The sequence below is a fragment of the Thamnophis elegans genome, chromosome 14, assembly GCF_009769535.1.
Source record: "Thamnophis elegans isolate rThaEle1 chromosome 14, rThaEle1.pri, whole genome shotgun sequence".
NCBI lineage: Eukaryota > Metazoa > Chordata > Lepidosauria > Squamata > Colubridae > Thamnophis > Thamnophis elegans.
This window is the reverse complement of record NC_045554.1, coordinates 48,626,701-48,654,252: the sequence shown is the minus strand read 5'-3', so window position 1 is coordinate 48,654,252 and position 27,552 is coordinate 48,626,701. Positions and strand designations below refer to the sequence as shown.

At 53.0% G+C, this 27,552-nt stretch overlaps 3 protein-coding genes across 4 annotated transcripts in view; 2 read left to right on the top strand and 1 right to left on the bottom strand.

Annotated features, from left to right (window-relative positions):
* LOC116517413 (piezo-type mechanosensitive ion channel component 1-like) overlaps positions 1–9,260 on the top strand; it is a 77,903-nt gene extending 68,643 nt beyond the window's left edge. The window contains exons 38-51 of the mRNA XM_032230329.1: positions 327–515; positions 699–948; positions 1,247–1,385; positions 3,205–3,352; positions 3,806–4,020; positions 4,109–4,267; positions 4,645–4,792; positions 5,000–5,188; positions 5,578–5,670; positions 5,865–6,037; positions 6,388–6,510; positions 6,693–6,772; positions 7,955–8,150; positions 8,783–9,260. Of these exons, the coding sequence (XP_032086220.1) occupies positions 327–515; positions 699–948; positions 1,247–1,385; positions 3,205–3,352; positions 3,806–4,020; positions 4,109–4,267; positions 4,645–4,792; positions 5,000–5,188; positions 5,578–5,670; positions 5,865–6,037; positions 6,388–6,510; positions 6,693–6,772; positions 7,955–8,150; positions 8,783–9,032 (2,352 nt within the window). The 3' untranslated portion in view covers positions 9,033–9,260. The remainder of the gene's footprint in view (positions 1–326; positions 516–698; positions 949–1,246; positions 1,386–3,204; positions 3,353–3,805; positions 4,021–4,108; positions 4,268–4,644; positions 4,793–4,999; positions 5,189–5,577; positions 5,671–5,864; positions 6,038–6,387; positions 6,511–6,692; positions 6,773–7,954; positions 8,151–8,782) is intronic.
* On the bottom strand, positions 9,240–21,861 carry LOC116517414 (cytoplasmic tRNA 2-thiolation protein 2-like). 2 transcript variants are annotated; one of them, XM_032230331.1, is made up of 16 exons: positions 21,545–21,861; positions 17,935–18,009; positions 17,733–17,811; positions 17,570–17,629; positions 17,000–17,060; positions 15,629–15,738; positions 13,645–13,961; positions 12,868–13,003; positions 12,276–12,407; positions 12,068–12,159; positions 11,590–11,693; positions 11,062–11,185; positions 10,874–10,934; positions 10,492–10,550; positions 9,924–9,985; positions 9,240–9,729 (listed from the first exon to the last, which is right to left on the bottom strand). In XM_032230331.1, exons 1-15 carry the CDS (start codon positions 21,838–21,840, stop codon positions 9,934–9,936), a joined length of 1,758 nt encoding a protein of 585 aa, XP_032086222.1. In that variant the 5' UTR covers positions 21,841–21,861; the 3' UTR covers positions 9,240–9,729; positions 9,924–9,933. The 2 variants fall into 2 exon arrangements, with proteins under 2 accessions (XP_032086222.1, XP_032086221.1); XM_032230330.1 differs by having other exon boundaries at positions 9,240–9,886; positions 9,935–9,985.
* On the top strand, positions 21,818–27,151 carry LOC116517416 (E3 ubiquitin-protein ligase RNF166). Its single transcript, XM_032230334.1, has 6 exons — positions 21,818–22,026; positions 23,217–23,373; positions 23,524–23,636; positions 24,360–24,474; positions 25,302–25,409; positions 26,265–27,151. The coding sequence occupies exons 1-6, from the start codon at positions 21,839–21,841 to the stop codon at positions 26,328–26,330; spliced, it is 747 nt and encodes a 248-aa protein (XP_032086225.1). The 5' UTR covers positions 21,818–21,838; the 3' UTR covers positions 26,331–27,151.
* The last annotated feature ends 401 nt before the right edge of the window (positions 27,152–27,552 follow it).

The following is a 27,552-nucleotide window of genomic DNA, read 5'->3' as shown; positions in this document are numbered from 1 at the left end:
TTAAGGTTAGGTTTAGCGTTACGTTAAGGGTTAGGTTTAGGATTAGGTTTAGGATTAGGTTTAGGGGGGTTAGGTTTAGGTTTAGGGGTTAATTTTAGCTTTAGCGTTCGCAGCGTTCTTTTTTCATCGCGCTGTGATGACGTCAGCTACGCGGTTTCGTCGAGCGCGCTTTAGTCGAACGCGGTTTTGTGGTGGAACCGTTAGGCTTCAGATAATGAGGAGAGAGGTTGCCTTCCACCCTTCCTTGCGAGGAGAGCCCTCTGGTAGAAAATGGAATGCCGGAGAACCAAACCTTTCTTCTCCTCCCCCGGATTCTTCTTGCACAGGTGATGGTGGTGCTCAAGTACCTTTTCCAGTTCGGCTTCTTCCCCTGGAACAGCTACACCACCATGGTGCGCTACGAGGGGAAGCCGTTCTTTGCCCCTCGCATCCTGGGCGTCGAGAAGACCGACAACTACATCAAATACGACCTGATCCAGCTCCTGGTGCTCTTCTTCCACCGCTCCCTCCTGCTGGTAAGAAGGGAGCCGGATCCCCAGCTGGGCTGGGAGAGCAAGCGTGGCTGAGGCCGAGGGGCACCTGGCATTTGGGGAGTTGCTAGGAATCCTCAGCCAGAGACGCAGGCTGGTTTTCCCCCAGCCTTCTCTGGGTCTGCGGCACAGCTCGGCCCCTCTCTGAAGGAGTTCTCTCCTCTCCAGAGCTACGGCCTGTGGGACCACGAAGAAGACCTCCTGCCCAAGCCTCAGCTGGAGACAGAAGAACCGCGAGATGATGCGGCCAAGGAAAAGGAGGAGCCGGAGCCTTCGGCATCGGCCAGCCCCGAGGCAGAGGAGGTGGTGGTGATGGAGGAGAAGCCGGAGGTGCAGAAAGGCCTCCGTTCTCGGTTCAGGAAGAAGAAGAAGGAGGAGAAGAAGAAGAACCAAGGAAGCAAATCTCCAGGCGGTCAAAGTAGGTTCCTAAAGGCAAAATGGGAGGGCAGGTCATTGACTTTATTCACCCATTCGAGATTTGCATTCATTCCACTGATTAATGTCTGGGTCCCGTTGGAGGGCACAGATGAATTGAGAGACCACCGGCCTGGTGGAGCCTCTGCCGGAGAGGGTTCCTTTGGCTGCACCTGCTGGCTGGGATGAACCCAGGAGGTTTGGGAGGGACGAGGGGAGGGCAGAGGCTCCCTGGCTGAAGCACATCAGTGGGGAGAAGGCGTAGATGGGCCAAGAGTCCATCCTGCTTCTCTCTTTCCAAGCCCCAGAGATCCAGGAGCAGGAAGGAGAGGAGAAGGAGGAAGAGGAAGAGGAGGAGGAGGAGAAGAAGAAGAAATCAGGGGCCTCCAGAGAAAAAATGCAAGCTGCCAAACGTCAGATGAAGCACTTCTTGGCTTCTGCGTGAGTGATGGGGAACCGGGCTGGTAGTGGGGGAGGAAGGGCAGGCAACAACCTGTGGGTGAATCCTCACCAAGGAACACGGGTTGTCATGCTGGGGATGGTTTGGCTGTGGCAGGTAGAGAGAGCCGAGGTGGCGCAGTGGTTAAATGCAGCACTGCAGGCCACTTCAGCTGACTGCTAGTTCTGCAGTTCGGCTGTTCTAATCTCACCGGCTCAAGGTTGACTCAGCCTTCCATCCTTCCGAGGTGGGTGAAATGAGGACCCGGATTGTTGTTGGGGGCGATATGCTGACTCTGTAAACCGCTTAGAGAGGGCTGAAAGCCCCATGAAGCGGTATATAAGTCTAATTGCTGCTGCTATTGCTATGCATTGTGTTCGGCCATTGTCATTACAATTAGATGGACCAGACGGGGGAATCCGTTCCACAGCAAAAGCTAAGCCTGCTGGGTGGGGAGGGGGGGCTCTAAACTGAGCCTTGCAAGTCGGATTGTGCTGGGCTCGGTGAGTGGGGGAGGGGTCTACTGAGCCTCCTCCCAATATTATCTCGTTGCTTTGGTCTTAAAACACATGCCAGCCCATTTGCCCCAGGCTGCCCTTCCGGCCATGCTCCACCAAGGTCCCTGCTTCTCTGCAATCCTTGGGTTTATGGCTCAGCCCAGTGTGCAGCCCTGAGGGGGCTTCCTACCGGTTTGGACCGGTTCAGCCGGGTAGGTAGTAACTCAGCCTGCCACGCCCCCGAACCGGTTCCATCATCGGCGCTGGCATCTTGATTTTAGGGTCTGCGCTTGCACAGAACAATCTTCACTGCAAAAATTTAGATTTTCCCCCTTTTCTTTTTTATATTAAAATGTTTTTATTTTCCATTTTCCATTTTCATACAGTCACATATACACTGTGCATAGCTGGGGCCATACAACATTAAACAATAATCACAGCAATTCCTCTTGTCAACAATACCCCCAGAAATAGAAACCCAATATACCTCTTTCACTCTCCGTACACCTCTTTCTTCCACCCCTCCAACTTTCCATCTTCCATCCATCATCCCCCTCTACCCTACTTCCCCTCCCCCTCTACCACTCCTCTCTCCCAGTCCCCTCCCTCCCTTCCTTCTCACCCTCCCTCCCATCCTCCCTCCCGCCCCCTCTACCCCTCTTCCTTCTATCCCACTCCTCCTCCCCTTGGTGTATTTCTACTATATGTCAATGTATTCAGCTTGTCCTATTTTTACAGAGAAATTAAAGAGGGACAGTATACATGTGAAATCGCATTGCATTGAAATCTAACTCATAGTATATGTCCCACCCTCCCCCACCCTCCCCCACCCTCCCCCCTAACACCCCTCCTCCCTCCCCCCCCCCCAACTTCCCAGAGCCCGTACACGGTATAGATTTTTAACAAACACGGTCTAAAATATATTGAGAAAAAAGAAATAAAAAAAGAGGTTAATAACATCTCTGCATTGATCTTAGCTTCTTCCTGCTACACTAACTTTGAACAGTTGATTTCCCCCCTTTTCTGACGTGTGCGTGCGCAGAGCCTTTTAGGTGCAAATGCACACACACGCAGAGCGCGCATTCAGTGTGCGCAGGAACCAAGCGAACGGATGTGTGAATGGGCAGTAATGCCAATTCTCTCCTGCTGGGCTGTGACTCTGGCTGGGCCCTTCCTTGCACCCTACAGAGGTGGACTTGAGTCCGGACTTCTTGGCCATTGGCAATTCTGCGCCGGAGCCACCTGGAGAAAGTACACACACACACAACACATACACACACACACACAGAGCCCCAGTCAACCCTCTCCACCCCTCTTCCTCCAGGAGAGCGTGCACGGTCCAGCCGGCCTGCCGGTTCTTTCAGGACATCCTGCACAGCAAGTACCGGGCTGCCACGGATGTCTACGCCCTCATGTTCCTGGCCGATGTGGTAGACTTCATCATCGTCATCTTCGGCTTCTGGGCCTTCGGAGTAAGTCTGGCGGTGCCACTCGGCATTTGCTGCTTTCTTCCAGCCGTGGCCAGTGGTTTTCCTGGGGTGGCTCTTCCCGGAAGTTCTTAAGTCAAGTGCTGGGGATTCTGGGAGCTGTAGTCCCTGGGCATCTAGCAGGTGCCCTTTGGACTGTTCCGGCAGAGCCTTTGACCCCCAGAACTGGTGAAGAAGCAAGAGGAGGAGAGGACGGGGCAGGGGTCTCCAGTGGGCTTCTCTGCTGCTTGGGGACCTTGCTAAGTTTGGATGAAATAAGAGTGGCAAATTCCAAGTGTCTCTGAGATTCATCGCAGGGCCGCTACCGCCCCCCCCCCTTTCAGAGAAGGCTGGGGCTATGCCTGGGGGTCCCTGGAGAGGAGTGGAGCAGCTCCCAGGGGAATGGGGGAGGGAGGGACGAGGTGTGTCCCTCCCCCCTGAGCTTCTCTTCCCCTGCAGAAGCACTCGGCTGCAGCCGACATCACGTCCTCGCTCTCCGAAGACCAGGTGCCCCAGGCGTTCCTGGTGATGCTTCTGATCCAGTTCTCCACCATGATCATCGACCGGGCTCTCTACCTGCGCAAGAGCGTCCTGGGCAAACTCATCTTCCAGGTCATCTTGGTCTTTGGCATCCACATCTGGATGTTCTTCATTCTCCCCGCCGTCACCGAGAGGTGCGTGGCCGTCTCCTGGCTTCCCCTGGTCCTCCTGCCTCGGTCCTCCTCCTCCTCTTAAAGGCCCCTCTTTGCTCTCCCTCCCCAGGAAGTTCAGCCAGAATGCGGTGGCCCAGCTGTGGTACTTCGTCAAGTGCATCTACTTCGGCCTCTCCGCCTACCAGATTCGCTGCGGTTACCCTACCCGCATCTTGGGGAATTTCCTCACCAAGAAATACAACTACCTGAACCTCTTCCTCTTCCAAGGGTAACAGCTGAGCCCCCAGAAAAAGAGGGGAGGGGGCTGCTGGGAGAAGTGGGGCCTGATATATGCGGTCCTTTAAGCAGAGGCAGGCAGGCAGCAGGACGGACCCCTTTGGGGGAAAGTAGAATGCTTTGCAGCAAGGTAGAACATGCAAACCTTTCTTTGGGGGGGCAGCTGAGAACATGGATTCCGCCACCTCCGTTGTCTCCATGTGTCTCTGCATCTGCTACCCCGTTCCTTTACCATACCTCATAGTAAGCACCACGCACCATGATGGTCGGGGGGAAGGAAGTGGTGGCACAGATTTCTGCAGAATTGTCGTGGGTCAACCCCAAACCCACCCCTGGAGGATCTGAAGATCACGTCTCTTGGCTCCACAGGTTTCGCCTGGTGCCTTTCTTGGTGGAGTTGCGAGCTGTCATGGACTGGGTCTGGACGGACACCACCCTGTCCCTCTCCAACTGGATGTGTGTGGAAGACATCTACGCCAACATCTTCATCATCAAGTGCAGTCGTGAGACGGAGAAGGTGGGCCTCCACGGAAGGGGAAGAAGCATGGTGGAGCTGGGTCTTCTCTCTCTCGAGGGTTTCATCCCCAAGACAATCCCTGTAGTGAGCAGGAGGGGCCTTTAGTAGGATAATAGTTGTAGCCCAACACAACTGGAAGGGGGGGGCAAGGGGCTTTTGGGAGAAGACCCCGGGTGCCATGAGCTGACCCATTAGCTCTCCCTGCAGAAATACCCACAACCCAAGGGTCAGAAAAAGAAGAAGATTGTCAAATACGGCATGGGAGGCCTCATCATCCTCTTCCTCATCTGCATCATCTGGTTCCCGCTGCTATTCATGTCCCTCGTCCGCTCGGTGGTGGGTGTGGTCAACCACCCCATCGATGTCACTGTTACCCTCAAGTTGGGGGGCTACGAGGTGAGAGGAACTGCCGGGCGGAGAAGCGATAGGCCACCCAGTTCCCAGATGCTGATGGCCCATGACGCCCAACGTCCCTCTCGGTTAGCCATGCTGGCTGGACATTGTAGCTTGGCAAAGGCCCATGTCGGCTTCCAGGGGCAGGTGGGCTTAGCTCTTATAGCAGTTGCAGCCCCCCAAGGGTCTTGCACCCAGAGAGACCCAGAGATTGGGCAGGTTGAATCTCTCCCAGCTCCTCTGTATCTTGGGGGTGTCTCTCCGTTGATGGTGCCCCTGTTGCTAGCTGTGACACCTGCTCTATTGGAACCGAGTGTTTGTGGGATGGATCAGGGTTGACGGTGTCCCTGAAACTGGATCCCCTCCCCCTGCCCCCCTCCTTTCTTCTTCAGCCCCTCTTCACCATGAGTGCCCAGCAACAGTCCATCCAGCCTTTCACCCCCCAGAACTACGAGCAGTTGACCAATAAGTTTGAACGGGAGCCGGTGAGTCCTGGCGGAGAGAGTACGGCACGAGGGAGGGGGATGCCCTCGTTCAAGGGGGGTGCGTGGGAGGACCCCCATCTCTCCCCCACCCATTAAAATGAAAGGAAGCCCTGCTGTGGTGGGCTTGGGCTGAATGGGGAGAGGGGGGCTGCCAAGCTGCGCACTGCTGACGTGGGACTCTCTGCGGCCCGCAGCTAGCCATGCAGTTCATCACCCAGTACGGCTACGAGGATGTCGCCTGGGCCCGCATTGAGGGCAGCTCCGGGTCCCTGTGGAGCATCAGCCCCCCCAGCCGTGAGCAGCTGTGGCAGGAGCTGCACAACGGCTCCTCGGACATCACTCTGCGCTTCACCTGGAACTTCCAAAGGTATCTCAGACCAAGGCCGGGAAGCCTCCCTTGCAGGGCGGGGCGCTGCCTGCTCAGCCAAGGACGCCCCCATTGGCCTTGTGAGTTTGCCTGGGGGGCTCCCAAGATTGTTCCTCCCAGCACTTCAAGGCTTAGGACAGGAGTCTCCAGCCTTGGCAGCTTGAAGTCTTGGGACCTTAACTCCCAGAATTCCTCAGCCAGCCGTGCTTAGGGGGCTGTGGGTGCAAAAGAGCTCCATGGGTAGAGAGAGGGGACGGAAACCAGAGTGGGGGTGCTCCTCCTGCCACCTTTTCTTCCACTTTTCCTGGCTCCTCAAATTCCTTTCCTTCCTCCTCCTCCTCCTCCACCAGGGATCTCAGCAAAGGAGGGAAAACGGAATACACCAGCCAGAAGCACACGATGGACCTCAACCAGAAGAGTCTCGTGCGGCAAAATTTGGCTGCCATGCTGCAGGGCACCCATCATGCCCCTGTGTGAGTCCCCCCCCCACTCCACCCATGGCCAAGTGGGCCAGTGACTCTGTGGGGCCAGCGAGGTGGCGGAAGGGCCTCGACTGCAGGGGTCTGAATTGAAGCCCAGCGCGGCTTCACCCATTTGCAAAGGCTGCCTGTGTTTTCAGGCTGCTCTATCTGGCTGTCTTTTGTCCTTGTTCCAGGCGGATACCCCACCTCTTCCCACCCTACATACGGGCACCCAGTGGCCCCGAGGCAGACCCAGTTGGGCCCCTGCTCCCAGGTGAGGACACCGGACGGAAACTGCTTTGCAGAGACTCAAGACTGACCTTGAATTCCCCAGTTCCTCTCTCTGAGTTCATTCATTTATTAAATTTCTATGCCGCCCAATCCCGGAAAACTCCGGGCGGCTTACAGAAATGAAAAAAGATTAAAAAGAATTATTAAAAACAATTGGACACAACAAAGTTAAAAAGGGAAACACAACAGACACCCAATCAGGAGGGGGCTGGACCTCCATCAAGGGGTCAACAGCCCCAAGCCTGCCGGAAAAGCCAGGTTTTAATGGCTTTGCGAAAGGCCACAAGAGTGGGTAGGGCCCGGATCTCAGGGGGCAGCTCATTCCACAGGGCCAGAGCGGCAACAGAGAAGGCCCTACTCTGAGGCGTTGCCAGCCGGCATTGTCATGCTGATGGCACCCGGAGAAGGCCCATCCTGTGCGATCTTATTGGTTTGAGGGAGGTGTGTGGCAGCAGACGGTCTCGCAGATACCCGGGTCCTAAGCCATGTTGATGTGGGTTCCTGGTGCTAGTTGGAAAAGAATCCAGGGGCCAGAACCCACTCCCACCACCAGCAGCAGCAGCAGAAATGCCCGTGTGCCATCATAAGAACAGCCGGGGCAGTTTTCTGCCTTTTTAAAGGGAGGGGGAGCACAAATGGCTCCATTTCCCTGTCCCTAAAAAGGCCAAAATCAGGCCACAGACATTTTTGGCTAGCCTTCCATCTCTGCTTCCCTGCTTGTCTTTGAGACAGAGCTCTAAATTAAGTGTTGTGCAGTCAGGAATCTTGAATTTTGGTGACACGTAGTTTGAAGCCCCAGCAAGAGCAGCAGAAGGAATTAAAAAGGTCAAACGGACAGATACAGCATCTTTTTCTCGTTTCAAAAGTTTTATGTATTTTAAGGCAAACATTTCACCATTCCTCAATCAGTAAGACATCGAAGTACAATTTCTTGTATGTCAAAATAATTCTAGTTTACCACCAAATTCTTGCCTAGCCTAATATATACCCCTCCCTCCCCGATGCCGCTCCTAAACAGAGCAATCGGGGCTGGGAGGACTTTTAAGAAACGGGGGGCAACTCATGAGGAAGAGCGCTCTCAGCGCCTGGATGGACGCCTCTCTGTAAGTGGGAGGGGGTGTCCCTTTTCCGGCCCCTTCTTCCCTCTCCCCGTCTCCTCTCCCAGACGGAGAAGACAGTTACCTGGATGTGGAAGTGCAGCTACAACAGCAGAGGGTCCGGCCCGGGAATAGCAGCACCAGTTTCCTGGAGTGGTGGATGATCCAGCTGGCTGACTGCCAGGAGGAGTGCCATATCCTGCCCATGGTCATCTTCAGCGACAAAGTCAGCCCCCCCAGCCTGGGCTTCCTGGCGGGATACGGGTGAGTGAGAAACCCACCAGCCCATAGGGGGGGGATGCCAGGTGCGTTCAGGACAGGGAGAGAGAGGCGTACTCGAGCGTCACAGGGATAGGCTGTGTTGGATGCAAGGGAGCAGCAGGAAAGCTGGGCCTGAGATTCCCCCCCCTCCCCAATTGAATGGGGGGTCCCTGGCTTTGCTGCAGCTGACTCACTTTGATCCCCCCCCCACCCATGACAGCACTCAGAAGATGGTTAAATGCTACCCCCTTGTGTCTGAAATGCCACCAGGATTTCTTTGCTCGCAGATGTGAATCACTTCCAAAAATTTAGCCACCTAAAAGGGGGAGGGTCCCCAGTGTCCCTCCCACCCCACATGCCAAGCTTCTCTAAGGGGAGGGTTTGAAATGATCCAACCCTCCACGCCCAGATCAGAGAGGCAACGGTTGGTCATTCGGTCCCTTTCCAAGGCTTCCTCTGGATCAGCCAAGGGGCTGAGCCTTGGGATCAGGGCCTGCGGATCCTCCCCAGCCCGCCTGCTGGCACTTCGTAGGTCGTGCGAATGGTGTTGGTGGGAGGGCTGCGTGTCGGGGGGGTGGGTGAGCTGCGCAGGGGCGCTACACAGGGTCTCTCTCTCTCTCTCTCTCTCTGCTCAGGATCATGGGCCTCTACGTCTCCATCGTGCTGGTGATCGGGAAGTTCGTGCGAGGCTTCTTCAGCGAGATCTCCCACTCCATCATGTTTGAGGAGTTGCCCTGCGTGGACCGTATCCTGACCCTCTGCAGCCACATCTTCCTGGTTCGGGAGACGGGAGAGCTGGAGCTGGAGGAGGAGCTTTATGCCAAGCTCATCTTCCTCTACCGCTCGCCAGAGACCATGATCAAGTGGACGCGGGAGAAGGACTGAGGAGGGAGGGAGCCCCCTTCACCCCCATAAACAGGAGACCCGCAGAGCCCAGCCGCTGGAACCGGGCTGTCGAGCCAGCCAGACTCCAGTCCTAGACACTAACTCCTCCTACCCCGCCTCTTCTGCTGGAGGCTCTGGGGTGGGGCGGCCCCATAACCTGAGCCACACAGTTGGAAACACACAAAACACTTTTTGAAACACTTTTCCTTTTTTTTTTTTTTTACAAAATGAAAATGAAGATATTGCCCTGTCCCAAACCTGGACTCCCGTTTCCTTCCCCCACGGAGACCAGGAAGTGAATGGCTGTCCTGCTGCTGAAATGTCCAGAGCCCCCTCCCCCATCCCTGCAGCCCCTGACCCTCCCTCTCGGCCTCGTTGCTGGGAACAAGGGCTGCTGGGAATCTACAAACTTATTTTTTCTACAGGAGGCCATTTTATTTATACAGATCTGTACAATAAAAACAAAGCTGTGATTTTAAAAAAAGGGTGGTGTGAAGTCAAGGTGGACTTTGGGGGAGAGAAATTCCTCTGGTTCAGCAGCCGAGCTTCTCCAGAGAGGCCTGGAAGAGTTTTGGGGGAGAGCTTAAATGAAGCCTTAGGAGGTCTGGATGGGGGTGAGGCACATGCTTTCCTTGGGACGCTTCATAAAACTTCGGTGAGCAAGGCTTCTCCCTTTGCCTCTTTTAGGATTTCAATCCTGTGCACAAAAATAGAAATTCAGTTCACTTGGGCATCCAAGGAGGTGCCAAACTGGCAGATGGGAAACATCTGGATCCTTCTTGGCTCAGTCTGGCCGCTGCGGAATCCAAGATGATTCCTCTGCTTGAAAAAACACTTGTGGAAGCAGAGTGTCTGGCCGTTAGGCCCACGAACAGTCCTCCCCCTGCGTACCCGATGCAAATCAAGCATCGTCTTCAAGCAAGAATTCCTGGATTTCTTGCTTCATCGCAGCCCTGCAAAGAAAGTGGAAATGGGCATCACCGCAATTCTGGGTTTGCGTATCACGCTAGACTAGGGTCTGTTCGAATAGCATGCCAATCCCTGGGGACTTCTGGGGTTGGAATCAGTGATGAAATTCAAATATTTTTAATACTGGTTCTGTGGGCGTGGCTGGGTGGGCGTGGCAGGGGAAGGATACTGCAAACTCTCCATTCCCACCAGACTCTGGGGCCAGCCAGAGGTGGCATTTGCTGGTTCTCCGAACTACTCAAAGTTTCCGCTACCGGTTCTCCAGAAGCTGCTGGATTTCACCCCGTGTTGAAATCCAGATATCTTAAAAAGTTGCGGCTGGAAGGGCAGATGGAGCAAATTACTCGGCTAGGAAGCGACAGCAATGCACCGTTAACAAAAAAAAACTCCCAGCAGTCTCTTTGGGCCGCACTGCTGTTGTCCTGGAGGAGAGCAACGCAATTTCCTTTCTCTTGGCACAAACTCCCCCAGACAACAACCTCGCCCCTACCTGCATTGCTGGCGCTCGGCCTCCTCGTGAATGTATGGCGGGAGGGACTCCACGCAGCTCTGCAAAGGGATGGCTGGAGTGAGGAAGGGCAGCAGGGTTCTAGCGGCCTTGTTACTTTTACAAGGGTAGCCCCTTAATGACCCTCAAACCACAGCGTGGCACCCCAACTGCCCCCCACAGGACAGTAACCTCCAAAATTCCTCCAAAGCCAGAACAAAGTCCCAGCAACCAAAATCTTTAACCCCAAGCGAAGGCCCAACTGACTGCACCCCTTTTAACTCGAGACACAGAGCGGTTCGTCCTCAGCCGGGCGGCTTCTGTCTCGGGCCCAGCCCTGGGAGCAGCTGAGCCCTTCTGCTTACACAAACCCTCGCACACCTACCAGCTCCTTGAATGTTAGACGGCAGCCATAGCAGAGCAACGGGACAAGGTGGGAGCTCTCTCTGGGGGGGGAGGGAAGCAGAACGTCGGTCACCAGTGCTGCCTAGTGGTTTATTAGGGGAGGGGGCCAAGGAGAGCAGGGCGGCTCATCCACACCCAGCAGAACATTCTCTCTGAGGGGGGTCTCACCTTCCTGCTGGGGGTTTTCCGCAGCAGCCTGCTTGGATGCCACCTCCGCAGCCTCCCTCCTCAGCTGGAGGCCGCCGGCTGAGTTTTTCGGAGAGCAGTGTGACCTGCAAGGAGGACCCGTCCTCTGTCAAGGAACAAGAGTGGCGGCCGCTGAGAGCTCATCCTTGGGCCAAGAGGCAGAAGCCTCGACAGCCGAAGCTGGGTTCTTAACGCCCTGCAGTCAGCAAACCTCGCAGCACCCGGAGCTCAAGGGTTGAATACGCCTCTCCTGGACGTGTCAAACCAGCAGGCAGTCGCGTCTTTTTCATCAAGCAGCAAGTGTGCATTTATCCCCATGCCTGTTTGGCAAAGCAGCAGGGAGGGAAAGAGCGCCCCCCCACCCCAATATTTCAACTCCCAGGTTGTGTAATTCTGACACCGTGGAGGTCTGGCTAGCATCTCCGTCCTTGTCTGTTCTAGAATCCCCGGCAGGGACCAAAAGTTAATCTAGAAGTGAGTCCCCCCACCACCCCAAAGAAGACCACTTACCAACATTGGTGTCCAGGGGGCAGAGGCAGAGGAGGCAGCGGGCCGGTGCTGTCAACACATCAGACTGGACCTCTTGAGGGCCCGTACTCAGCTTCTCTCCTGTCCTGGAACAAAGAGGGGGCTTCAGGAAGAGGCCTGGAGGGAAGCCCACCTCCTGCCTGGCCCATTCACGCTACCTGCACCTCCTGAAGGGAGGACATGAACTCCCTTTGGAACTAGGTGCCACTTGTTTTAACACGGCGCTTGAAAGGATCCTCCCATTAAAACTGATTTTTCAGAAGACAAGCCAACATCCCCCTCTCTAGCTTGCTCTGCTTTGCCCACAGAAGCCGGGACACGTCAGCAATGCTGCAGAGGGCCCACGAGTGTGAGGGAAGGGAGTCACGCCTAATGGTCACCACTGCTGAACCTTTGCCAGGCACTTCTTCACCCAGATGTTTGTTGTCCTCCTTCACCAGACGAGGGGAGGGACGCTCACCGGTAGACTGTGCTGAGGGTGGAGGGAAATTCCGACTGCAGCTTGCAGAGGAAGCTCTCTATCAGGAGGTGGATGCTGGCTCTGTCGGAGGCCTGGAGGAAGGGAAAAAGCCTCCGTCACGGCTGCTCAGATCCTCCTGACCCACCCAGGGGGATCCTCCTCGGTCCCTTCCACGCTGTCCCCAGCCAAATTCCTAATGGACACCTACTTTGGTGTCCAGGCCAGGCGTGAAGATGGTGGGCACCCTGAAGAGGTAGTTGTAGAAAGCGATCTCTTTGGCCGGATATTCCCGCATCGGACGCAGGATTAGGACGTCCCCATAGCGGCTATCCAAGAAGCCCTTTGCGGGAGGAGAAAGGAAAAAGGAAAGCAGGGCCAGATCAGGGAGCAGAAAGGCAGAGCTGCTCAGAGGCCGCAGGCACCCTTGCACCCCGACATCTCGGGGGGATTCTGGGACGGAGATTGAGCCGGGGAAAGCTCCACCTGGCTTCTCTGGCCACAGCATGGAAGCCTGAATCCCAGAGGCCTTGCTTTTCTTCTGTAGAATTATCCTGTCTGTCTGTCTGGGAAATATTCCTCAGTGGGCTTATCCCGGGGTGAAACGTGAAGTTTAGCCACTGGATTCTATGCAGGTTTAAGTTAGGACTTTCCTTCCCCTTCAGGGACAAGACCTCGCTTCCTAAAGCTCAGGTAAGCTGCTTGCAAGGATGTCTAAACCAAAGAGCAAGGCCCCGAGGGGCCAAAACACGGCGCACACTCTGTCCAGTGGGTGGGGAAACCGTGAGCCGCTTTGTTCTCACCGTGTCCAGAGCCAGGAAGGCCCCCCGTCCCAGAGAGAGGCTGGCCAGCAGCTTCACGCTCACACGGGTGCAGCTGTCTCCCACCATCACCTTCGTGTATCCGTTTCTCCGAGCCACCTGCAGCATCAGGTGGGTCCTAAAAAGCAAAGATCTCTCTCTCCCGTCCCAGCCAAGAATCTGGGATCCAACCAGGGGCCCAGAAAGCAATAAACTGTTTGTTTTCCTAGAAAAAGCAGCCTAGAATGCCCCATAACCAGCCATCTAGATCAGTGTTTCTCAACCTTGTCAACTTGAAGATGTCTGGACTTCAACTCCCAGAATTCCCCAGCCACCATGATCATCATTGCAAAGGATTCTGGGAGTCGAAGTCCACACATAAAGAATGATCTAGGCCAGTGTTTCTCAACCTTGTCAACTTGAAGATGTCCGGACTTCAACTCCCAGCATTCGCTGGCTGGGGAATTCTGGGAGTTGAAGTCCAGACATCTTCAAGTTGACAAGGTTGAGAAACACTGATCTAGAAGGACCAGATGAAATGGCCTTTTGACTATGAAACCCATTCTAAGTCCAGGGGCTGCTTGCAAAGGCATCCTTTTATCAGGAACGTCAGCCGGTATGAGGGTCCTGAGCTAAGAAAGGGCACTGAATGAGCCTCTCTGTTAAGAGGGCTGGAGAGCAAGAATGCGCGAAGACCCCTGCAAGGCTCCTTTTTAGTTCCCATCCAGCTCACAAGGTGGGCATTCCTAACTTCACTCAGGATCCGGGCAAGGAGCTCACCGGAGAGTCTGCAGGAGATCCTCTTTTGCAGTTAGGGATCTGACACCCCCAAAGAGGCGGGCCAGCTCTTCCGCGTGGGAAGCAAGGGAAGAGCCGGCTTCCTCCAGAACCGCCAACCGTCCCTGCCACGAGAAGCCTTGCATGCTACACTCTGCCAGCCGGTCCTCCAAGGAAGTCGCTGTGTCCACCCTCTTCTCCCGCTGCTGCTGCTGCTGCTGCCACCTGGTGAAATCAGCCACTGCTTCCTTGTAGCTGGGAGCCTGGTCAGGAGGACTCTGGGTAAGCGAGTTCAGGACTGAAGCGGGAAGGTCAAAAACCTATGGCAGAGCAGGACGACACGAGTTGGGTCAAACGCAAACTGTAGGAGAAGTGTCGAGGCTGCACAAACTGCAATTGCTTTGACAGATTTTCAGAACTAGGAATCATGTTTCCTTCCCTCCTTGTCAAGCTTAAGACCCGGACCCTTCCCACTCTCTCGACCTTCCGAAAAGCCACTAAAACCTGGCTATTCCGGCAGGCCTGGGGCTGTTGACTTCATGAATGAGGTCCAGCCCCACCCAGATTGAGTGTTATGGTGTGTTGTTTTTTTTAAATTGTTTCTCTTTTTCTATTTTTAACTCTTTCTCTTAATTTGGGACCACTGGAGTTCCCTCTACCTTTCACTGTCTCTCCAGGACAGATTAGATCCGAAACAAATCGTCCAGATGACCCGGTTTAGATGGTCTCTCAGGAACTGCCTGAAAGTCCGTCTTCTCACTGCTAAGCCCCAAATGTTAAAGTTAATGCTGCTTTTCCCTTATTCTTTTTTTTTTCTTCTGAAAGTGGCAATACTAGAAGTGCATCTATGTTATCAACTTCCCCTTTCACAACAAGTTTTCTCTGACCCTCTGTAGTTTTCTTTCCATAATACAAAAGTGGGCAGATTAATCTGGGGCAGAGTTCATAGTGCACAAAGGATTATGCTTGATGGAGGAATGATAACCCTGTCCTGCCTGAGGGGTCTTCCTAGGATCTGCCTTTCTGATGCCCTTACTCACTTGTTTCTCCATCTCAGAAACTTCCGGATATGTGGAGCTCATCTCCCAGAACCTCCCTAGCCAGCCCCAAAATTGCTGAGGATGTGAAACACCGCTCTAATTCAATTTGCTGAACAATACTATTAATAATAGTAGACCGTCGAATAGCGAGACCGCCTGCTGCCACATACCTCCCAAAGACCCATTAGATCGCACAGGGCTGGCCTCCTCCGGGTTCCATCTATCAGCCAATGTCATCTGGCTACTACCCGGGGGAGGGCCTTCTCTGTGGCAGCTCCGGCCCTCTGGAACGAACTCCCCGCAGAGATTCGGACCCTCACCTCTCTCCAGGCCTTCCGAAAAGCCGTTAAAACCTGGCTGTGTCGGCAGGCCTGGGGTCGATGAGTTCCCTTCCCCTCTCGAATCGTGTGGCTGTTGGTTGTTTTTAAATGCCCTGTATTTTGTAGTTTTTTGTGTCTTTCTCTTCCCCTCCTTGGGTTTGTGCGCTGCCCTGAGTCCCGCAGGGAATAGGGCGGCATACAAATAAAATGAAACTCAAACTCTGTTGCTGCTCCGGCCCTATGGAACGAGCTGCCCCCAGAGATCCGGACCCTACCCACTCTCATGGCCTTCCGCAAAGCTATTAAAACCTGGCTTTTCCGGCAGGCCTGGGGCTGTTGACCTCTTGACTGAGGTCCAGCCCCCCCTCTGATTGGGTATATGTTGTGCTTCTTTTTAACTTTGTTGTATCCTATTGTTTTAAAATTCTTTTTAATATTTTCATTTCTGTAAGCCGCCCGGAGTCCTTCGGGATTGGGCGGCCTAGAAATTCAATAAATGAAACGAAATAATAGCATTTCCTTCCAGGCAAATCACATCAAAGCAGCCAGCTGGCTAAGGCCGTTGCTCTTGATGCCACATCACCAAAATGTGCTGCAGGGAGGGTGCTGAATCTCAGCCATATTTACCTCCTCCAAGAACACCAGATGATAGGGAAATCCTGTGGCTCGCAGGACAGCCTCTACCTGACTGCAGGTTTTCACTCGCTCGTCCAAACTCCGTCCGCACACAGCTCCCTCTGCACAACAAAACCAAAACTGTGAGCAAGGTGGCTAGTCCGGAAGAACCACAACAGCCCTGGGAACATTCCTTGCCACGGTATCTTCAACCATGGAAGATACTGGACTTGCAGTGAGACCTGAGGACTTGAACTCAAGACAGCTAGGAATTCTGGGAATTGAAGTCTGCAGGTTATAAAGTTGCCATAGTGGGTTCCACCACAAAACCGCGGTCGACTAAAGCGTGCTCGACGAAACCGCGTACCTGACGTCATCACAGCGCAACGAAAAAAGCACGCTGTGAGCGCTAAAGCTAAAATTAACCCCTAACCCTAAACCTAACCCCCCGAAACCTAACCCTAAACCTAACCCTAAACCTAACTCTAACCCTTAACCTAACCCTAAACCTAACCCTAATGCTTAACCTAACCCTAAACCTAACCCTAACCCTTACCTTAACGTGAATCGGCTTGATTTCAAAGCACTTTTTAAAGCACTCTTTTTTCTCCGCGGTCGCTGTTGTCGCACTGCTGACGTCAGCGACGCGCTTAAATCGGGCGCGCTTTAGTGGACCGCGGTTTTGTCGGGCCACGGCCATAGTGGGCCACCCCTGATTTAGAAGGATGGGTCATGTCAGCCTCCGCTTTGCTACTGCTTCGGCACCTGGGATGGACCGGCCCCTTATTCTGGGACTCCCCTGGCTTCGTAAATGGAACCCTCGCATTAACTGGAGGAAGGGGGTGGTTACGCATTCGCACTAGCGCACCCCCTGAAAGGGAGGTTGAATCTCCAGACGCTGCTGATTCTAACCCCACATTGGCGGCCAGGGGGCAGGAGAGGATCGAAGGGGAAGAAAAAATTCCGAAAGAATATTGGGATCTAAGGGGTGTGTTTAGTGAGAAATCTTCTGATAAACTCCCCACACAGACACACACACAGGCCCACTGATTGCACCATTGATATTTTGCCCGGGGAGAAGCTTCCCAAGCCCCAGATATATTCAATGTCCCCTAGGGAAATGGAGGAGATGAGGAGATTCATTGACAAGAATTTGGAAAGAGGTTTCCTCTGATTTCAACCTTTCAATGCCCAGTAATGCTTGACAGTTAATCTGCTCAAAGGGAATCGACTTTGGAAACCAACTTCCCTCAGCACCCCTCTGCATCTCTCAGGAAAGCGGACATCTTCACAAGCCGCAACATTTCAGTCGAAACAAACTGCCTGCACAATCACTCGGTCCCCCACAAATTATGGAGAAGGCACAAGGCTGCCAACACAAACCGTCAATGTAAATTATTCCTGGTCTGAAGCGAAGTTTCTTGGGGGCTTCTCGGTTGAGGCCCTGAGAAGAGGAAGCAAAGCAGGCTTTGATTCAAAAACTTTACCCAGGCTATCATGAGAGACCGCCTACTGCCGATCACCTCCTCACGACCCATTAGATCTCATCGTTTAGGCCTCCTCCGAGTTCCATCTGCTGGCCAATGCCGACTGGCCACCACGCGGAGGAGAGCCTTCTCGGTGGTAGCCCCGACCCAATGGAACGATCTCCCTGTGGAGCTTCGTACCCTCACCACCCTCCAGACTTTCCGCACAGCCCTCAGAATCTGGCTATCCCGTCAGGCCTGGGGCTAAAGATGGTGACCCGCCCGAATGGTATGAATGTTGCGTTTTAATTATGTATTGTCTTATATGTAAAAGTCTGTTTTCCCCCTTCCTTTGGATTGTGAACCGCCCTAAGTCCCCCCAGGGAAAAGGGCGGCATATAAATAAACACAAATTCAAATTCAAATGCTTCATCTACCAGGGGCTGTTTGGCTGCCCCCCCCCCCCCTGCTTGGAAGTCAAACATACCTCTTGCACCTGCCTCAACATTGAGCTGGAAGCAAGACCCCCCGAAAAAGCCAGGAGAACCTAAAGCAGTAGGGAGAAAGCATCACAACATTTGTTTCCTGTTTTTAGGTGCCATCCTGCCCGCCTCTCTCTTGCCCTGAAGCAGAAGAGATGACGACAGGACCTTCTCTCCAGGGTAGATGCAGCGATTCTTCCCAAGCATGGCACGGAACTTGTGAACGAAATAGTCCTTGAAGCAGCCCCTGCAAAGGAAAAAGCCCAGATTCATTGCCAAGGGGGGGGGGAAAATTCTGCACAAGGACAGGAAGACCAGTTCTGAATTATTCCAAATTCTGCACGTCATTCAGTTGCCCAGTTGCACTTACTTGCAGAAGGCATCTCCAGCACGAATGCTCACCACGGGAGAGGCATCCTTGCACTTGACACACTTGGAGTCACAGCTGGGAGAAGAGAAGATCAGGTTGCAAAAGAGCCTTACAGGATACCCAAATCTCTCCTGTGTCTCTCCGGTACGGAAGTTGAGACACTAGCAAAAAGCAATCCCTTTTTCATATAAACCAGTGGTAGTCAACCTGGTCCCTACCGCCCACTGGTGGGCGTTCCAGCTTTCATGGTGGGCGGTGGGGGGGTTTGCTGTAACTCTGCTTTATAAATTTTATAAAGTTACTTCCCTACTTTATAAATCACCATTACTGTGGAACCGGTGGGCGATTAGAAAATTTTAATACTACCAGAAATACAAAAGTGGGTGGTAGGTATAAAAAGGTTGACTACCCCTGATATAAACAGTCTTTTATCAGCTGTGGCAACTTTTAAGATGGGTAGACTTCAACTCCCAGAATTCCTCAGCCTACCCATCAATCCATCCACTGGGCTGGGGGATTCTGGGAGTTGCAAGTCTACCCACCTGAGCCAATAACATTTCACATATATTGCGCCTTGACAATAAAGGTTTGAATTGAATTTAAAATTGCCAGAGTTGATAAAACTCTCTCTGAGCACGTGTGCTGACTAACGGTTTGGGTTTTTTTTGGTAAAAAATGTTTTCTGTTTTTAGAGTCATATACACATTTACAAGTATACATTCTCATAGTTATTATGCTTATCACATTTGAACTCTTTTAAACATTCATTTTTTCGTACAAAAATTAAAATATCCGGTCGGGATTGCTTTGCTTACCACAGTGTTTCTCAACCTTGGCGACTTTAAGTCCTGTGGACTTCAACTCCCAGAATCCCCCAGCCAGCATAGGTTGAGAAACACTGGCTTACCATCCCAGAGACCTATTTTGTTTCTCCACCATCCTACTTTCCTTTCCTTTCCTCCCTCCCCCCTTTTCTTGTTTCGTCCTCCTCTTTCCCTTTCCTTCTTCCTTTTCCTCTCCTCTGCTCCTCTCTACCTCTTCCCCTTCCTATTTCACATCCCTTCTTCTTCTCCTTCCCTTCTTCTTCTCTTAATGGTTGCATAAGCCAGAGAGGTCCAAACGTGGGAACTTTTAAGACTTGTGGACTTCAACTCCCAGAATTCCCCAGGCAGCCATGCTGGGGAATTTGAAGTCCCCAAGTCTTAAAAGTTCCCACGTTAGGACCCCCTGATTTAGGTTCCCACGTTAGGACCCCCTGATTTAGGTTCCCACGTTAGGACCCCCTGATTTAGGTTCCCACGTTAGGACCCCCTGATTTAGGTTCCCACGTTAGGACCCCCTGATTTAGTTTCCCACGTTAGGACCCCCTGATTTAGGTTCCCACGTTAGGACCCCCTGATTTAGTTTCCCACGTTAGGACCCCCTGATTTAGTTTCCCACGTTAGGACCCCCTGATTTAGGTTCCCACGTTAGGACCCCCTGATTTAGGTTCCCACGTTAGGACCCCCTGATTTAGGTTCCCACGTTAGGACCCCCTGATTTAGTTTCCCACGTTAGGACCCCCTGATTTAGTTTCCCACGTTAGGACCCCCTGATTTAGTTTCCCACGTTAGGACCCCCTGATTTAGGTTCCCACGTTAGGACCCCCTGATTTAGGTTCCCACGTTAGGACCCCCTGATTTAGGTTCCCACGTTAGGACCCCCTGATTTAGTTTCCCACGTTAGGACCCCCTGATTTAGTTTCCCACGTTAGGACCCCGATTTAGGTTCCCACGTTAGGACCCCCTGATTTAGGTTCCCACGTTAGGACCCCCTGATTTAGGTTCCCACGTTAGGACCCCCTGATTTAGTTTCCCACGTTAGGACCCCTGATTTAGTTTCCCACGTTAGGACCCCCTGATTTAGGTTCCCACGTTAGGACCCCCTGATTTAGGTTCCCACGTTAGGACCCCCTGATTTAGTTTCCCACGTTAGGACCCCCTGATTTAGTTTCCCACGTTAGGACCCCGATTTAGGTTCCCACGTTAGGACCCCCTGATTTAGGTTCCCACGTTAGGACCCCCTGATTTAGGTTCCCACGTTAGGACCCCCTGATTTAGTTTCCCACGTTAGGACCCCCTGATTTAGGTTCCCACGTTAGGACCCCCTGATTTAGTTTCCCACGTTAGGACCCCCTGATTTAGTTTCCCACGTTAGGACCCCGATTTAGGTTCCCACGTTAGGACCCCCTGATTTAGGTTCCCACGTTAGGACCCCCTGATTTAGTTTCCCACGTTAGGACCCCGATTTAGGTTCCCACGTTAGGACCCCCTGATTTAGGTTCCCACGTTAGGACCCCCTGATTTAGGTTCCCACGTTAGGACCCCCTGATTTAGGTTCCCACGTTAGGACCCCCTGATTTAGGTTCCCACGTTAGGACCCCTGATTTAGTTTCCCACGTTAGGACCCCCTGATTTAGTTTCCCACGTTAGGACCCCCGATTTAGGTTCCCACGTTAGGACCCCCTGATTTAGGTTCCCACGTTAGGACCCCCTAACCCTGATTTAGTTTCCCACGTTAGGACCCCCTGATTTAGTTTCCCACGTTAGGACCCCCTGATTTAGGTTCCCACGTTAGGACCCCCTGATTTAGGTTCCCACGTTAGGACCCCCTGATTTAGGTTCCCACGTTAGGACCCCCTGATTTAGTTTCCCACGTTAGGACCCCCTGATTTAGTTTCCCACGTTAGGACCCCCTGATTTAGTTTCCCACGTTAGGACCCCGATTTAGGTTCCCACGTTAGGACCCCCTGATTTAGGTTCCCACGTTAGGACCCCCTGATTTAGGTTCCCACGTTAGGACCCCCTGATTTAGTTTCCCACGTTAGGACCCCCGATTTAGGTTCCCACGTTAGGACCCCCTGATTTAGGTTCCCACGTTAGGACCCCCTGATTTAGGTTCCCACGTTAGGACCCCCTGATTTAGTTTCCCACGTTAGGACCCCCTGATTTAGTTTCCCACGTTAGGACCCCGATTTAGGTTCCCACGTTAGGACCCCCTGATTTAGGTTCCCACGTTAGGACCCCCTGATTTAGTTTCCCACGTTAGGACCCCGATTTAGGTTCCCACGTTAGGACCCCCTGATTTAGGTTCCCACGTTAGGACCCCCTGATTTAGTTTCCCACGTTAGGACCCCCCTGATTTAGGTTCCCACGTTAGGACCCCCTGATTTAGGTTCCCACGTTAGGACCCCCTGATTTAGTTTCCCACGTTAGGACCCCCTGATTTAGTTTCCCACATTAGGACCCCCTGATTTAGGTTCCCACGTTAGGACCCCCTGATTTAGTTTCCCACGTTAGGACCCCCTGATTTAGTTTCCCACGTTAGGACCCCCTGATTTAGGTTCCCACGTTAGGACCCCCTGATTTAGGTTCCCACGTTAGGACCCCCTGATTTAGGTTCCCACGTTAGGACCCCCTGATTTAGGTTCCCACGTTAGGACCCCTGATTTGCTGAGCAATCAGCGTGCCTGCGACTGGCCTCATTGCTGGTTCATGCAATGGTGGCTTGTTCAACCAGCCATGGATTTGCCTGCATGCTTCCCCGAGGCCAGCGGGCGAGGCTTCCTCACCGGCCCCGGGGCTCCTCCCTCGGGAGCGGCTCCCCTCCGCAGCCGCCCTCCCCGCCGTCGCACATCGCCGCCTCCGCTGTGGCCGGGAGACCACAATTCCCAGAGGGCCCCTTGGCGTTCCCGCGCGACGCGATGACGCCGCGCGGTGGTGCGGGAAGTCTCGCGAGAGCCGCGGGAAGTTGAGTGGGAGGGGACTCCGGCACCGTCCCGGCCTGGGACGCGCCGAGGTCGCGGGGGCGATGACGTAGTCGGGACGCGCCGCCGCCTCCCCCGCCCGCCCCCTCCCCTTCCGCCATGGCGGCCGCGATGTTCCGGAGCTTGCTGGTGTCGGCGGGGGGGTCCCGCGAGGCGCCCTCCGCCGCCCCCGCCCCGCCGCCGCCTCACCCGCACGAGCCCGGCGCCGCGCTGGAGGCCCAGTTCAGCTGCCCCATTTGCCTGGAGGTCTACCAGCGCCCCGTCCGCATCACCCCCTGCAGGCACACGTGAGCGGGGGAGGGGGCGTGGGGGGGGGGCGCGGGGAGGAGGGGGCCTGGGGGCGGGGGAGCGAGGGGAGGCCACGGGGTCTCCCCCAGGGCCCTTGCATGGGGGGGGGGCACAGCTCCTGGGGAGGGGGCGCTGCAGAGATGGGCCTCCGGCTGTTTGGGGAGGGGGAGCGGCTGAAGTTCCTGGGGGGCTGATGGGCAGCAGCTCCAGGGAAGCATCCGAGGGGTCCAGCTTCCCCTCCCACCAAGGAGGTTCCTGCTCCTGCGGTCTTGGATTGCGAGGTTATTTGGGGGGGGGGTGATGGGGCTCCCGCTTGGCGCTTGGAGAGGAATTCCTAAGGCCGGGAAGCCCCAGGGAAGGCGAGGACAGGGCAGCCAACGTATCTTCTCTTAAAACCACAAGACCTCCTTCCATAGATGGCAGCAAATGCTCCAGAAGTACCTTGCCAGTTGTGTTGGTGCAGAGTTCATGGTCTACTACAGGGGTCTCCAAACTGGGCAGCTTTAAAGACTTGTGGGTTGCTGGGAGTTAGCAATAGCAATAGCAGTTAGACTTATATACCGCTTCATAGGGCTTTCAGCCCTCTCTAAGCGGTTTACAGAGTCAGCATATCGCCCCCAACAATCCGATAGATAGATAGATAGATAGATAGATAGATAGATAGATAGATAGATAGATAGATAGATGATAGATAGATAGATGATAGATAGATAGATAGATAGATAGATAGATAGATAGCAATAGCAATAGCAGTTAGACTTATATACCGCTTCATAGGGCTTTCAGCCCTCTCTAAGCGGTTTACAGAGTCAGCATATCGCCCCCACAGTCTGGGTCCTCATTTCACCCACCTCGGAAGGATGGAAGGCTGAGTCAATCTTGAGCCGGTGAGATTTGAACCGCCGAACTGCAGATAACAGTCAGCTGAAGTGGCCTGCAGTACTGCACCCTAACCACTGCGCCACCTCGGCTCTTTTAAGCTGAAGTCCACAAGTCTTAAAGTTGCCCACTAGGGAGACCCCTGATCTTGTAGATGTTCTGTGTGTCTTCGGCTCCTCCTCTTGGCTGAAGCCCACCAGCCCCCCATCCTGGGAGAGGATCTCCTCTTCACATTCCCTTCTGAGCAGCGTGTGTAGTTTTCCCACAACTCTCCAGGCTCCGGGAGAAATCAAGCCTCCTCCTTCCGCAGGTTCTGTGGGGAATGCCTGCAGCCCTGCCTCCAAGTTCCATCTCCCCTCTGCCCCCTTTGCCGCATGCCTTTTGACCCCAAGAAGGTGGAGAAGGCGTCCGGTGTGGAAAAGCAGCTGTCTTCCTTCAAGGCGCCATGTCGAGGCTGCAGTAAAAAGGTAACCTTAAGGGCTTGTGCACATAGGTGGAGGCAGCAAAGCTGGATAATTATAAGCCGCCCTGCTTTTGTGAGTGGCCTGTTAAAAAAAAGCCTACAGAAGGCTTCAAATGGATGTGCATCCTCTGTTTTCATCTGTCTTGTATCCCAGGTGACCCTTGCAAAGATGCGATCTCATGTTACGTTGTGTGCTAAAGTCCAGGAACAAATGGCCAACTGTCCAAAGTTCGTGCCTGTCGTCCCAACATCCCAACCTATTCCAAGGTATTTCTTTCTTTGTGGGTTCGAGCCCAACTCCCCAACTCGCTGGTTTCCAGGTTTTAGAATACCTCCTGCACTCTCACGCAAGGTTAGGAGGGAAAGACAGAGTCTGTCAGCACTCCTTCATTGAGTAATTAGGAAAGAAAAGCCACAAGACTCCATTGATAGAAATCAAGTGTACTTTTACTAATTATAAATGATCAGAAGCGTAGCAAAGCGAAGACTGATTATTTAGGCGCGAAAGCGAGTGCTATATAAAATAACCCATTCCCCACCCCTTAGCATCCCAGTTGCAGTCCAATCATAATTCTCCCAAGTGTCAGGTGTGAGATAACTTCGAAAGGCATCACCAAGATGGAATGTCGGTGCCGTTGGCCTTGGCGGGAACCTCCTCCGCATGCGTAGTCCGACCGGCAGCAGAACTCCAGAATCTTCCTCCAGCACAATTAGTAAACCCCTCCCAAATACCATGCCCCCCCTCCCCGTTTCAATGGCAGCCGAAGCAGCAGCAAACAGAGGCTGACAGAGTCGGGCATCTCTTTAATAAAGAAGCTAGAAGTATTGTCCTTATAGGTCACTGTTTCTCAAGTTAAGCAGCTTGAAGTTACGTAGACCCACACAATCCCAGAATAGGGTGGACTTCAATTCCCAGAATTCCTCAGCCAGCATGCCGACCTGAGATCCACCCATCTTCCAGTCACTGGACTCTGCTGCTCTCCCTTTCAGCAATATTCCAAACCGGTCCACGTTTGTCTGTCCCTATTGTGGAGCGCGGAACCTGGATCAGCAGGAGCTAGTGAAGCACTGTATGGAGAATCACCGCAGTGACCCCAACAAAGTGGTGAGTTGCGTTCATGTCCCCGTTCGGTGAAACGGAAAGCCGGATTAGCAGAAAACTGGGAATAAGAAGGAAGTTGTCTCTTATTTGAAACGAGGGACTTTCGCCTATTTCCTTCCCCCTGTTTATGCCGTAGCTGGAGTGCCCTGCCCTGCTTTTTGCGAACCGGGGATAATAAAACGCACCTCTGCATCTGCAGTGGCAGATGTGCTTGTCAGGCTGTGCTTACCTTGTCCCTTTCATTTTTGCATGCGGGAGCTGCTAAAAGAAATTAAATCTGTCTCGGGAGATTTGGGGTGTATTTCCCTCATATAAAATCATGGAAATGTCGTGGAGATCTAAAAGCCTGCCTCCCTTTGTACCAGCTTCATTTAATTGATTAGTTTGTGTATGGTCTTGTGATTGTTTAGAGCAGTGTTTCTCAACCTTAGTCACCTGAAGATGTGTGGACTTCAACTCCCAGAATCCCCCAGCCAGCAGAGCTGGGGGATTCTGGGAGTTGAAGTCCACACATCTTCAGGTGACCAAGGTTGAGAAACGTTGGTTTAGAGTTTTATTTGGTGGTGCTGTTTAATATCAAACTTTATGGAGCATAGAATATGAATACATCTGCATTTAGGATATTTCATAGCAAGGCATGCGTTTTCGAAGCTGGATTCTGTGTGCTGTGCAACAGGAAATTGTTCTGTTTTCTTTCTCTCCCCCCCCCCCCCGCTCTCCACCATCAAGCGATCACACCATTGCTTTTAGCTCTCACCCTTATCCCAAATTGAGTGTTTTTTCTTCTTTGTTTACCGTCCTCTTCTCCTCTCCCTTCCTGGGTGTTCCAGGTTTGTCCAGTGTGCTCAGCCATGCCTTGGGGGGACCCCAGTTACAAGAGCGCCAACTTTCTACAGCACCTCCTGCACCGGCACAAGTTTTCCTACGACACATTTGTGGTGGGTTTTGCGTTCCGCAGCATCTTAGTAGATCGTTCGCAGGAGAATCGCCTTTAATAATAAAAGCGGAAGGAGAGGAGGAAGGAGGAAAGTAGAGAAGGGAGGGAAGGAGAAAGGAAAGGGAAAGGAAAGAAAGATGGAAGGGAGAAAAGAGGAAGGAGAGAGGGTAGGAAGGGGAAGAGCAGGAGCAAAGGAGAGGTAAGGGAAGAAGGAAGGGGAAGGAGAGGAGGAAGGAGGAAAGTAGAGAAGGGAGAGAGGGTGGAAAGAAAGAGGTAAGGAGAGGAGGATGGAAAGGAGAGAAAGAGGAGGAGAGAGGGTAGGAAGGGGAAGAGGAAGAGCAGGAGTAGGAGAAAGGTACAGGAAGAAGGAAGGGGAAGGAGAGGAGGAAGGAAGAAAGTAGAGAAGGGAGAGAGGGTGAAAAGAAAGGTGAGAGGAGGATGGAAAGGAGAGAAAGAGGAGGAGAGAGGGTAGGAAGGGGAAGAGGAAGATCAGGAGTAGGAGAAAGGTACGGGAAGAAGGAAGGGGAAGGAGAGGAGGAAGGAGGAAAGTAGAGAAGGGAGGAAGGGAGAAAAGAAATGGAAAATAAGGTGGTGTTATAACAGGAGGAAGGGATGGTAAACAAAGCAACCCAAACTGTATATTATAACCTATTAAATGAAATAATAAATGTATAAGAATGATAAATGTTAAAACACTTGTAACCAAACGAAAAATAATAATAATAATAAAAGCGGAGCAAATTGTTAACTGGTGGGAGGATTATGGGTTATGGCAACATTCCTGCCGTGCATGGAAGTGGGGGCAAGGGGGGGCTCTTCCACTCTTTGGTCCCACATTCTCCTCCCTTCTTTCCAGGACTATAACATCGACGAGGAAGCAGCCTTGCAGGCAGCCCTGGCGCTCTCCCTCTCGGAGAACTGAGCGCCGCTGACAGCGCCGAGCAGCAGACAGGAACTGTTGCCCATTTGCCTGACTCTCTCCCCCCCTCCCGTCAGAGCGATGCGCCGCTCGTCCTGCCCGTCGGCTCCCAGAGAAGGGGGGGGGGCCTGTGGCCGTCTCCTCCGCTTTCGTCTTGCCTCGTCCGGTCAGGGAGCCTCTTCCTCGGGGCCGGGGCAGCGAAAAGGGGTGCTTCTCATTTCCCGGTTCCAGCGGACCTGCTCTGTACTACCAGTCGGACGTTCCCCCATGCCACTCAGTGCAGATGGTATACTTTATTAAGACGCTTTTAATACGGTTTTAGCACCACCGGCCCTCATTCCGTTAGCGGTTTATATAGCAACAAAACATTTTGTGGGGGAAATGTAGTTTACATTTTTTTTTTTAATTGCCTGTGTCTTTGGGTTCATTCACTGGATTTTTTTGTTTTTAATTTTGTGGCGGGGGGGAATCAGCATGGGAGACTTAAACCTTGTACGAATATTTATTATGCGCTTGGGTGCCTGCTCCTTGGCCATCGCGGCGAGGGATTCTGGGATCAACGCGTGCATGGAAAGCAGCCTTCCAAAGAGGTTTGTCATTCCCAGGCGAGACCAGGCGGCCATTCCTGACTTGAGCATAATTGTTTAGCCAAATCTCTCCCTCCTGTCCCCTGTCCCCCCCCCCCCCCACAACTGACCTTGCTCATTTTGTATCTGCTTTTGTGATACTCTAGAAGTCCCTGGTGGTTTTTTTCTACATCTCTCCGTGTAACAACAAATACTCTTCACGTTTTATAGAGAGAATACAAAGCAGTTAACCCTTGATATTGCAATATCTGTGTTTGATTAGAAACAATAGTATTTTTATGGAACATTATTTTTCAAAGTATATTTTTTAAAAGAAAAGCGCCCCGGGGTCTCCAGATCTTCGGGCCCTGAGGGAGGGAGGGTCTCAAACCTGGAGGGAAGGAGGCGCTTCCTTTGGTTAAGTTCTGAGCAATGGGTCGGTGATCTGTTTTAAGGGTTTGAGGATTATTTGTTCTGTGCAAGAAAAGGAGCGGGGAAGACAACTTTGGGGGGGGGGGGTTTCTTCAAGTCCTCTTTTAAGGGATGGTTGCAAGTTGTTATTAAGCAGAACTGCCAAGTGTTCGGATTCTGGGTCAATGGGCCTGAAGGAGACTGGAAAGAAATAAAAGCTGTGGAATAAGCTCCAACAGGGGGGTGTG

What these genes read in the sequence shown, in the direction of transcription:
- LOC116517414 (XM_032230331.1), bottom strand. Translation starts at nt 21,840, where the DNA reads ATGGCGGAAGGGGAGGGGGCGGGCGGGGGAGGCGGCGGCGCGTCCCGA. An exon ending in AGGGAGGAGCCCCGGGGCCG is followed by an intron (nt 18,010 to 21,544) that starts GTGAGGAAGCCT and finishes CTCTTCTCCCAG; the next exon opens with CTGTGACTCCAAGTGTGTCA. An exon ending in CCCCCTGGACACCAATGTTG is followed by an intron (nt 11,186 to 11,589) that starts GTAAGTGGTCTT and finishes GTTCCTTGACAG; the next exon opens with AGGACGGGTCCTCCTTGCAG.
- LOC116517416 (XM_032230334.1), top strand. Translation starts at nt 21,839, where the DNA reads ATGGCGGCCGCGATGTTCCGGAGCTTGCTGGTGTCGGCGGGGGGGTCC. An exon ending in ACATCCCAACCTATTCCAAG is followed by an intron (nt 23,637 to 24,359) that starts GTATTTCTTTCT and finishes TCTCCCTTTCAG; the next exon opens with CAATATTCCAAACCGGTCCA. An exon ending in GCAGTGACCCCAACAAAGTG is followed by an intron (nt 24,475 to 25,301) that starts GTGAGTTGCGTT and finishes TGGGTGTTCCAG; the next exon opens with GTTTGTCCAGTGTGCTCAGC.